Below are 12,708 nucleotides of genomic sequence, written 5' to 3' on the forward strand. Positions count from 1 at the left end.
AATACATTGTTTGGGAAAGAAGTGCTATAAAAATATGACAGTCATTATTCATGAGATTACTATTTAGGGTTTCAATCTCCAAAAAAAAAATTCCAGCAGAGTGAGTGGGCAGCATGTAGGCCTTGTATGGTAAAGAAAAATTTAACTAGCGCATTAACAAAGCAATTGTACTTGCTTCTCGGACCTCTCAGCTAATCTCTCATACAAGCCTAGTGTGACGTGCTTGGTGTGGTGTGGTATCTAAAACTTTTGCGCTTGCATTACGCTCTTATTTTTAAATGATCTATACAATTAACATTCAGAACCAAGCGTTTCTTTTATTTTTGTGAACTAAACTTTTCTAATCTTTGGCCATACGACTTAATGTTCGTATTAAAAAACATAACAAAAAGTAGCCCGTTTTGTTCTAATTTTCTATTTAAATATACTATGTACCTTTCCATGATTTGTAGCGCATGCAGTCTTGTGTACAGTAAAAATTGAGCTCACAATTATTTCTTACTTATACGTGTTTTTGTTTGTCACGATAAGTCACATGCTTTATAGTAATATATTTACTTAAAATAGAGTAATCACATGATAATTGAATCGATTTCATACTTCTGATAAGGGATCCCATACCCTTTTTCTGGGTTGTCTGATTTACTGGTTATATTAAGTAATGTAACAGAATTTTCCAATTGTACTGTATTAAAACCTTTTGCAGATCCTATGCATTTGAAATCATTGTACACACATAAACTGACTTACTTATTTTATATTTGACATTAAGTGATTATAGCAGACTAGGTGGCTAAATAAGCAAGGCAAAGTGGAGAGCAGAGTTAGCGTAGAACGGCCATTCCAGCAACGAGTCAAGAGATAGTGGTAGCCTTGCACTCTATAGCTCACTGCCGTAGACACTATAGATCAGGACTCAGGCAATGCACTGGGCCTTTCCAGGCTGAGTTTTTTCCCGAGTGATTTCCCCACCCACAGTACTACTTATCCTGGCGAATACGGAGCGACATCCCTTGGCCTCCCCTATCCTCATCTCTCCCCGGTCCCAAAGTGCTCAATGGCCAGAGCAGGACGTAGTGCACTATAATATTAAAAAAAAAAAAAACTATGTACATTAACTTACATATTATACTACTGTCGTCGGAACATTTAATGTTTCACAGCCACCTGGGCCAACGATAGCCAGTACATCCGTCAGAGTAGGAGTAGTTCAAAATAAAATGTACGCGGGAGATAAGTGTAAATTACTAAAAAATAACATAAAAAATCATGAAATAAATTATTTAAATCCCTGTATGAAAATGATATTTGTAAATTTGATCTATTTTGTCTTGTAGAATGAACGCTTATCAAGCATTTGATTTAATCGACCTGCTGCGTCCCCAATTACCAGAGTATGTTGATGCAGTTCCTCCCTACCTCCAAGTCCTTAGTTGTCTGCGGTTCTTTGCTGAGGGAAATTATCAGAAAGGATTTGCACGAGATATGTACCACCCCATGTCTCAATCAACAGTCTGTAAATATCTCGATGTAGTATGTACTGCTATTATTGAAGTTCTGGGATATTTAGTGAAGTTTCCCAATTCTACGGAAGAGCGCCAAAGAATCTCTAAAGAGTAAGTAAATTGTTATTATTGCGTCTTTCAGATGAAAACAAGATAGTCCAAAAGTTAAGCAAATAAATTTACACAATACCGCTCTAGTAACGGAATGTCCTAAGTTTTTTAACCGAGACCATCGTATCTCATCTGTACATTAATGTTTGTAATCTGCATCGTTTCGTACTGTTTCAGGTCATTATAGAGCTATTCACATATGTAAGTGATGTATATATATGGTAATATTTCTTCAATTTTGTCGGTTACAATCGCGAATCTTCACCGCATCCTTATGCGTTTCCTATTGGCATCAGAAAGCAAACTTGAGCACCCTCTGGGTAAGTAAACACGAACTGTAGGTGTGGTGCAGGAAATTGGCTGTTACGTGCAAATGGAATAACAAATTCATTAATTTACCACATTTTGAATAATCTATGCCTAACTTCATCATAAAATTCATACGAGGACTTAGTTGAAATCTCAGTTTAATAGTTAAACAAAAAAGTAAGTCTCGTGAGAGAAAACCACCAGCAGCATAAATGTTTTTCTGTCGATCACTCCAGTTTTCCTAGGGTTGTAGTATATATATATATATATATATATATATATATATATATATATATATATATATATATATATATATATATATATATATATATGTGAGTCAATTGATAGAGCTGCAATTTCATATCATTTTTAAATGCGCAGACATGACAAAAACTGGAAAAGTTTGTATAATTGTTACATGCAAAACAAATCTGTAGTACTTACGTTTTCTAGAAAGCTTTCTCCATTTCAAATTCAGGTTAGTTTTTTTTTCGTAAACAAACTGTACAAAGTTCTACATAAATTTACAATTAAATTTAGAAATGAAGAAAGCTCTCTAGAAAACTTAACTACTACAGATTTGTTTTGCACGTAACAGTTATACAAACTTTTCCAGTTTTTGTCATGTCTGTGCATTTAATAATGATATGGAATTGCAGCTCTATCAATTGACTCATATATATAAATACATATATATATATATATATATATATATATATATATATATATATATATATATATATGTGTGTGTGTGTGTGTGTGTGTGTGTGTGTGTGTGTGTGTGTGTACTATAACCCTAGAAAAATTGGAGTGACCGACAGAAAAACGCTTATGCTGCTGGCTGTTTGCTCTCATGAGGCTCACTTTTTTGTTTAACTATTAAATTGAGATTTCAACTAAGTCCTCTTATGAATGTCATTATGAAATTAGGGATAGATTATTTAAAGTTTAGTAAATAAATAAACTTGTTATTATATTTGCTCGTAACAGCTGATTTTCTGCACCGCACCTGCAGTTCGTCTTTACTTAACCAGGCGGCGCTCACGCATGCTTTCTGATGCCAATATCTGTATCAAGATATAAAATGTGTATATACCATTAAAAATTTTGTATATAAACGTAATACTTATGTTATACTACCGTAAACTGTAAAAAAAAGTATCAATATTGATTTTTTGTATATATTATCACGAGGTTTTATTTACGGATGCTAGTAGATTAGGAGTTAATAAAAAAACAAATATCATTTTTCTTAAATGATTGTTAGATCATAAAGAAATCTTAGATAAATTGATTCCTAGTAGCACAAAACTTTCTATATCTTCGTAGGATAAGAATTCTTTGCTTTAGATTCATTCGATGACCTGTAAAATTTTAATGAAATATCGTGTAAGTTGTAAAACACTCTTTAACATTAATGCATAAGCTACTTAACTGACAGAATACTGTGAACATTACAGTTTTGACAACATTTTACAATTTCCTGGTGTGATTGGGGCCGTGGACTGCACCCTTAATAACATTTGCACACCAGATGATCACGAAGAGGCTTACGTTAATTACAAGGGACGTCATTAGTTGAACGTGCAGATGTTAAATACTTCATTTTTCTTCAACTTCAACTGCAACTATCTTAGTTTTAGTGCTTGTATGAAGAAAAAAATACTGTGTGTGTAAAACAGTAGTAAACAGTTATTTTAAATTACAGTTATTCTGAAATTAAATCTAAAATGAGATATGCAAAATAAAACATAATAAACACATCGTGCTAAAAGTGTGCATTGATTTTTTTGCACTTGTGGGCCAACTTTTTGCACATAGAATGTTTCCGGCACGAGTAGGAAATTGACAATTTCTATTTAATTTTATATTATTTGTTGTTAATCATAGGGGAAGGTGGCCTACAGCGGGTTGGTGGCCTAAAGCGGGTACACTCTTGTATGCCGGCGTATGAAACGCGAGAGGCAAGGTGTAGGTATGTCAAGATTACTCGAGTGCCCCTAAGTTTTGTTCAGTCCCAAACAAGCCGTAATAGACGTAATTTTAAAAAAATTAAGAATTAGATGAAATAAATTAGAGGTATGTATTTTGTGATCAGTCAAAAACGAGTACACTTATTGTATCCTTGACAATTTTCTATCAATTGGAGCCCATTAAAGTCTAAATTAAGTCAAAAATATTGGCGTTTTATTTTAAGCTTTTTGTGGTAAGCATTACTGAATAAAAAATGTGTGCTCGGGCAAAGCGGGTAGGACAAAGCGGGTTGTTAAGTAGATATCTAATTAGCACTGATACCATTTGTTACTTATGTTTTTGAATTTTTTTTAGACAGTGAGTAAGTGTGCGTAGCAAACAGAGCGATTTATATCACAAATGAGAAATTTGCATCAGTATTGTTTACTATTTTCAATTATTCAAGTTACCGATTCAATGGTCATTTAGATCTAAGTATAGCAATATTTTTATAGGCAAGTCTCTTAAGCTACTAAAGATGGATTAAGTTAGACTAGAATTGTTATTAAAATAATTAGTCAGAGCATCTTCCCCTTCATTGTAATGCTTTTTACTTTGCCAGAATGGATAACCCGCTTTAGCCCCCCCCCCCCTAGGGTAAAGCAGTTTTTTCAAGGGTCTCTTTATTTATTATAGTAAATCAGAATTTCATAGGCAATGATCTAATATTGCCTATTTATTTCACAGTTCTATGTGACCTATATCCAAAAGAAATAAAATTGATCATTATTATTATTTGAAAACTAAGGCCACCTTCCTCTATAGTTGAAAAGTATTATACCGTGAAACGTTTTTTGTTGATATCATCATTGTAGGTTTGTGATACCATCTATCGAATTAAAAATCTTCGCATCTGCAGTGGCTCAACTAATGATCGCTTTATTTGGCGATGGAGCCAAATGCGCGTGCACATGTATGAGCTACGTGTTAATGAAGAAGTAATGGAAGAAGAAGGCTCCTATTTCTTGATTGGTAAATTTAAACTTGTACAGTTGTTCATACAATATTGTTCTTACATTTACTCAAGTTTTGTCAGAGCATGGATATATATGTGTGTGTGTGTGTGTGTTTTTGGTAAATTACGTAATAAAGGATATGAGTGAGTGTCTACAATACTTCTATACGTATTCTTTAATATTACTTTTTTATTTACGTATCAAAAGTTCCACTTTATGTATTTATTTATGGTACGCCGTTAAAGTTACTTATTGTAAATTCTACTGCATATTCACAATGCGTTTTCATCGTGTAACTTCAGGGGACGGTGGTTGTACAGCTTCACCAGTGTTATTGACACCACACCAAGGAGCAACACCGAACTCGCCAGAGGGACGATTCAATGATGCGTTTAAAGCTGCTCGGAGCTTTATCGAGAGAACTTTCGGTATATTAAAAAATAAGTTCAGATGTGTGTAAGGTGAAAGAACTCTTTATTACAATCCTCGAAAAGCCGCAAGAATTGTGAAAGCAGTAGTTATTTTGCATAACTATATACGAGCTAATGGGTACGTTTCACTCTACATAATATTTTAATTCAATTATAAGCATGTTTCAATCGAAAATGATAATAAATCAATAGCATTAGTAGTACTATTTTTACAAAAAAATACTTTTTGAATTGTAAAAGGTATGATTATGCGTGATAAGAATGTGAAATTCGCCGAAGAATTTATAAATATTAAATTGACAAAACATTTTACATCACATACATACCTCAGTTGTTTATCTTGTAAAAACGGAGACAAATAGTGTATAATTTTGAACGAACACATTTGATGCGAAAAGCTCTAAATATGATTCGTTATTAATTCCAGTTATATTATACATGTTGTAGAGTTATCGATCCCCAAAATCACGAGCAAGAGGACAACGAAGGTAATAATGGGGAAGGTGAAGAAAATTTTGATGGTATGGATAATCATGATGAAGGCGTTGCTATCCGACAAAATTTGACAAGGTTGTATTTCTGAGTCGATGATCATATTCAAAAAATTGATGTTATTCTGATACATCACATCATGTATAAGCAAATAGTCACGATACGTCGTATTGTATACAAAAACTGTTCATGTATGGTTAAAAATATTTTTATTTGAATAAATAAATAAATAAGAATATTATCAATTCTAAAATTTTTTCAAGATCTATTAATTTTTTTTATTTTTAGATAATTAATTTTTTTTAGATAATTAATTACTGTTTTTAAGAGTACACGAATATATATTATTTAAATATTTAAAAACAATACTAAAAATAATGTAGAATCATTACTTACATGTGGCAATTAGAGTAAAAACTGAATGAATTAATTTTAAGTACTATTAACAAACACCCTAATGTATCAATGGAGTACTCACTCTTTAATAGTAAGCTAATAGTAGAAGAGTTTGTTTTGTAAGATATTTAACCTAGATAGTTATTCGAATATCGATCGTACTAGTTATGAATAACTTTTTTACTGCTTAATAATAAAATTCACTCTTACGGAAACATTGGATTTTGTTGACAATTTTCAAATGACAGAAAATAGTTTTTGAGTCATGTCTAATCACTTGGCTCGTTTTATTAATCGCTTTTATCGTGAAAATGTTAACAGGACGAAAAATAATTCACAAATCAACGTGATTATTGTTTGTGGTGACTAAATTAATAATAATACAAAATAGACCAGATAGTATAGGCTTAGATAAACATACACACAATTCGGAACCTCTAAGCCCCTTTTACGCTAAGTGCATGCGTATAAAACACGGATGTATACATGTATATGTGTGCAGCCAACTTGACCACTGATGACGATAAGAAAGCAGAAAGCTGCAGTGCGCATGCGCATCATAGTATCGTTCGTTCGTTCGTTCGTGCGTTCGTTCGTTTGTGCGCTCGTGATTCAATAGCCCCCCAGCTTGACCAATGCTAAAGAAAAGAGCAAACTCAGCCAGTAGCAGAGCGTAGATACACAGGCGCATGCGCAGGTCTCAAACAGAAGGATAACAGACACAGTTACACACTGATGCATATGCGCACGGAGCCCTTAAGTCGCTGAAATAATACACCTTTGACATACAGTTCTATATTTACAATGACGCTTCCATCTGTGGGCGAATAAGACTACTACATTCTTAGATAGTTACAATAATTGACTGTATGGTTGACAACAAGCGTCTCAAGAATGGGCTTAAGAAATATGATTCAGAAAAAAACAAAAGAAATTTACGGTATTAATAAAATTAAGTAACTCTACTGGAAAATTTGAATTTAAAGAGTTTTCTTAACAATAAACAAGTACTTATGATAAGGTGACTTGTTAATTCTATATAAAGAAGAGAAAAAAAGTTTTGTAGTCATTGAGAATATTCTTGCTCTGAAAATGAATTTCACTCTACTTTTAGATTCTTAAGAATGGCAGTGATAATATCCACACAGATACTTTTATCGAATAAAAACCATCTATTTTGTTTTGCGTATGTCTAGTAAAACTTTATAGTAAAATTCCAGAAATTTTTAAGACTGAATATGTAATGTTCATAGGTTAACATTCAATTTTTTGATGATAATGGTATTTAAGTTAATATAAAAACTTTATTACGTACACATCTATATGTTGCTAGTGAAACAAATAAACAACAACTATTTTGACTCAAACATCATTGTTTTGTGCCAAATAATCTTTTATTATAATTGAAAATTTTGGCTCTACAGCAGCGGGACACTACTAGGTTATAAAGAACTATTTATGTAAAAACTAGTTTAGGACTATCCTTATATCCATTTCATATATTTCATTCTATTAAACTGTTACAAACTCATACGCTTAAAGAATAGTAACCCAACGTACTTCATGAAATGAAAGTAAACAAAATTTTTTACTTATCCGATAAATTACTTTTATTAGAAAAAGCTACACTTTTCACTGTCTCATTAGCCACAATTGAGTTAATATTAATTTGTTAAAATGTATGTTCTAAGTACATTTTTTAGCAAAATTAATGATTATAAGTCACTAATACAGTGGAAGTACAAGTATCTTAAAATTTTTTTAAAACTGAATTTCAATCATCATATCAAGAAGTACAACATTTTATGTTCAGTTAAATCGACAGATACTTGGACATAACTCCGAATGTCTCTTCGAAAGAGGATCAAAATTTAGGCGAATGTCAGTCTTCTGCATCTGTAATATGAAATTCTCACAACGCTTGATCATCTTATACATTCGTATAAATACATTGGTAAATTTAATCTTAATAACATGTAACATATCTGAAAACACGATTGGTCATTAATAGATTCATGCATTTAAAAAATCAAACTCCAAGTGATGACAGCTCTCTTGTTAAGGAGTCCGTGTTTTGCTAAAGAATGAACAAAATTTATGTAACGCTTAATTTAAAAACATTACCATAAACTATTTCGTTCTTTCGTGAAAAAAAAAATTCATGATTAAGTTATTATTTAATGATTGCACTAGGTGACTAGGCTCGTAAGTAAAATCAACAGTGCGATAAAAAATATGTAGTATACCCTCCTATTAGTCAGTCCCACATGTAATACTTACTGACAAATAAAAGAATATTTACTTAAGTAATGAATTTCCGTTTTAAAGTTTTTGTATCTTATCAAACGGCACGAAATCATAGCAAGGATATTAAGAGATGATTCCGAACGTCTCTTCGAAAGAAAATCGATAGTTAGGGCGAGTTCTAGTCTCTTCTATCTACAAAATGGACTTTTTATAAAGCATGATCATTATATATATTTGTAGAGCGCGCGGTGGCTCAGTCGGCTAGGTCGTAGATTGGGACGCGGGGGAGACCGTGGTTCGATTCCCGGCCAGTGTGACTTTTTCAGGCAAGTACCTCTGTGATCTTTCACATGTGCTTTTTCACCACGCAATGCTCCTCAAGGAGGATTTAGGCGACCTTCTCGTAGCAAAAATTGCCTAATTTCCCCCTACCCCTTTCCAATGATGGGAGGCATCTCATCTCTTTTTTTGTCCTTTTTCCAAGTGCTAAGTGCCCATAGTAGTGCCCTTACTAAAGGAGCCAGACGTAGAGCACTATAATATAAAAAAAAAAAAAAAAATTTGTATTTGTAAAAATACATTGGTGAATTTAAAATAAATAATCTGTTACTCATCTAAAGCCCAAGGGGTCGTTGAAAGATCGATGGACTTGAAAAACCTAACTACAAGTGATGACAGCACTTTTGTTAAAAAAATCCATGTTTTGCTGTACCCTTGAGTTTGATGTCAATAGTGGGCTACAGCAGGTGATACTATTGTTTGAGATCCACATGCAACCCTGCGGTGCATTCAATCTCAGTGACTTATTGCCTGTCAAACACATGTGTAACTGATACAGGTACTAGGTAGGTACATACATGCCGGGAATGGACACCTTTACTTTTTCAAGTGCTCTTAAATTTTTTTTTTTTTTTTTTTTAAGCAACATATTGTATTCTTATTTCTGGAAATTTTTTTTTTTTCTTGTTATACTTAAAACATAACTTTAACAAATTTTTTAGAGTTTTAGAAAAATATTGTGCGTGAATAATTAAAGAAAATTTGAAATCGAAAGTCTTAGCTGAGTATTAAAAAAGAGAATAAAAATGTTCGATAATAAAGATGATCAATTAAACTTAACTCTTAAAAACTCTCTCATTTTTCAGATGGTCAAAGTGTTGTTAATAAGTACGATAGCACAAGTATTATTGATAAAATAAATAATGAAAAAAATTCTTGCAGAATACATTTGGAAAAAAAATTGTATTTAAATAAAAAAAGTGTACTTAAGCTTAGGTATATAAAAGGTACGATGGACTTAAGTACCAGGTGAAAAATGGTAGCTGCTTATAAAACATACTAAAAGTGCTGTAACATATACATCAGTCTTTGTTTTTAATTTATGAATCCAAGCGTTGCTTTTATAATTTGTTTAAGATAGTTTGATGGTTCGATAAGACTTGATTTGATTCGATTAGATTTGACTCAATTAGAGAGAGAAAGAGAGATGTTTTGTTGTAGTAAATACTTTTATAGCTCACACTGTTTTATTAAAATAATTGTTTACACTCAAGAATTTGTGTTAACAACATCTCAAGTGTCAACTGCTTGTAAAATTACGACTTTACAATAATTGTTACAGACGCTACATATGAATAAATTATACATTCGGTACTGGAACACTTAGAGATGCACTTGATGCATCTAAAAACAACAGATACTACAAAAAACTGCCTCAACCTCAGAAATCCTAAGAAAGTATACGTTTCATTGCAACAATTAAGAAATCAATGTTTATAAATAACATATTAATTAAATTGATAACATAACACTATAGCAGTTTTTAACAGTTTCATAGCAGTTTTTCTAAGAAAAATTTTAAAGAAATTTTTGATAGTAACAGAGATGTAGACTTGTAAAGTGTCACTCAGTTCTAAGCACTTTATTTTGTAATGACTATATAAACAAGTAAAAGCAGTTTTTGTGGCTTGCATTTTTAAAAAAAGCAGTTTTTTAATACGTATCTTAGATAAATTTGTTGTTTTAGTTTTTAACTTTTTGCAAGCTGAAAAAGCGCTGGTGAGTGATTGTGCATGCAACAGTTATCTTTGGCACGTATGCACATCTTATGTTCTTTCCATTATGATTGGCGCTACATTGTTAAAATAGGAACTGGGTGTAACATTTCATTACCTTAGAAATAAGTAAGAATGATAGGAGAGCTGGATATCGCAAGGAACTCCTTAATGATTATTATCATACATACCCATTATAGATAATTGTTTCCTCTTGGCTCTTGGTGTCGGTAACTTGCATATGAGTAACGAGAAGCCCATAAACTGCTGCTGCCTCTTCACTTAGAAAAATTTCCATTTGCAGTGGTGTTCCAGGTTTGACAACTAGCTCATCCTTAATAACCTTATTACCTTGTCTGACGTTAAACAATAGTTTTGGAACCGATGCGTTGCCTTCAAGGATACCCAATACAGGCGTATTTCTAAAAAAAAGTCATTAAATTCAATTATTACCAAAAATTATGTTCTCATACTCATGTTCATGTGTAAGATAGAACTATAAAAAAAATTTAATTCGTCAGTGGCTCTCGTGATAGCAGATAATTATTATGAAGAAATAATGACTCTCTTGGTGATGCTAACAAAATCGTTTATTGCTGTGAACAAAGTTTCGGCCCGTACAGTAAACCACGTTACAAGGCCCTCATCAGGTACAACTTTATAGCCACGACATTAGCGAGTATAGGTATCACGATAAATGGTAGATCGAAAAATACACGGCGTTGGCGTATTTTTCGATCTACCATCCATCGTGATACCTATAGTCGCTAATGTCGTGGCTATAAAGTTGTACCTGATGAGGGCCTTGTAACGTGGTTTACTGTACGGGCCGAAACGTTGTTCACAGCAATAAACGATTTTGATAGCATCACCAAGAGAGTCATTATTTCTTCAAAAAAAATTTAAGCCAAACGCTTCTTAGAACTGTAGTCCATACATTTTCAAAATTATCACTTTTATAATAATCAGTATTATTTCATTCCATATATCTTTTACAATTAATATAATAGATTTAAAATGTGATATTCGCATTGTTGTAGCTTAAAAGGCTCACAAAATCAAAAAATAGGAATTACAAAAAATACTTAAATGTTTATTCTTTAAGTCTTGATGTTATAGTAGTTACGCAAAAAAAAATCTCAAATGTTTTATTTCCTCCTGACATAGCGAAGGAGCGTGATGGTTTTTTTTACATTAATCGTAACTTTTATTTCAGACGCACATCCTTTAACGTCCGTTTGCGAAAAAGAAGATCAACCTCATCTATTTTTTCTTTATATTCTGCTCTATTACTTTACTGCAGATATGTGATCTGCATCGATTCATGGCGTTGCAGGGATACCTCATTATCAAATTACCAAGAGCACTGATTGACACGAGAGTGCTACGTTTGTTGTTTTGGGGCTCTTTCACAGAATCTTGATTACAAAAAAATAGTTTATTACGATACAAGGGCAGCAAACCGAAGATCCTAGACTGCGTTGCATGATGGCTGAGGGGCAGTCGAGGCCCTCTAACACGCAGGCCAGGGTCTAAAATTTATTGGCCATATGAGTAGTATACGATTTTCCTTAGCCTGGCTAAAAGTACGTCTGATAAGTGATTAATAATGATTAAATATCATATCTGGCTGCTTGTTGACACTCTGACGCCCAAGTATACTTACAAATATGCTACTATTTTGCAGTCTACATCAGCGGCATTTACCAGAAAACTTTTTGTAACCCGTGCTGCTCATGTGTGGTAGATGCCTACCCTAACTTTCACTGGCAAAGGCAAAGAAAAGGCTGTACTGGTCGAAAAAAGGGTTGGGGGGGGGTTCATGACTGTTTTGACTAAAATTTCAAAAGAAGTTAAAAAGTAAATACAATTCAATAAATAAGCGACAAATCAAGAAAAAGCAGTGTATATACACACTACACATATCGCTATGTATAAATTGTTTGCACGACTTGTACTCGACAAGACCGTTAGCTTGCTTTCTACCTCCCCTGGCGTGTGCTGCTGTTACACACAGAGAAAAATCATGAGGTTTTATTATAGAGAGGGACAATACAACTATCCAAGGTGACTTGCTTTGCGTTATTAAAATAAATTTGATGCTCTAAAAGTAAACTAAGATGGAATAGTAGCATCACAACTGACCGTGCTTAAATCACATTGTTAGTCATGAGTCAAACACCCAACAATCATG

The 12,708-nt window shown here is 32.8% G+C and overlaps 1 protein-coding gene across 1 annotated transcript in view; it reads right to left on the reverse strand.

The window, feature by feature from the left end:
• The window catches only part of qsm (Zona pelucida superfamily protein qsm), an 818,670-nt gene that overhangs the window by 324,915 nt on the left and 481,047 nt on the right, over positions 1–12,708 (reverse strand). The window contains exon 5 of the mRNA XM_089595600.1: positions 10,706–10,936. Within this exon, the coding sequence (XP_089451726.1) occupies positions 10,706–10,936 (231 nt within the window). The remainder of the gene's footprint in view (positions 1–10,705; positions 10,937–12,708) is intronic.

This window comes from Copidosoma floridanum, unplaced genomic scaffold (genome assembly GCF_036245765.1).
Source record: "Copidosoma floridanum isolate Cflo_tuat_1 unplaced genomic scaffold, Cflo_Japanese_pri ptg000026l, whole genome shotgun sequence".
In the NCBI taxonomy this organism is placed as follows: domain Eukaryota; kingdom Metazoa; phylum Arthropoda; class Insecta; order Hymenoptera; family Encyrtidae; genus Copidosoma; species Copidosoma floridanum.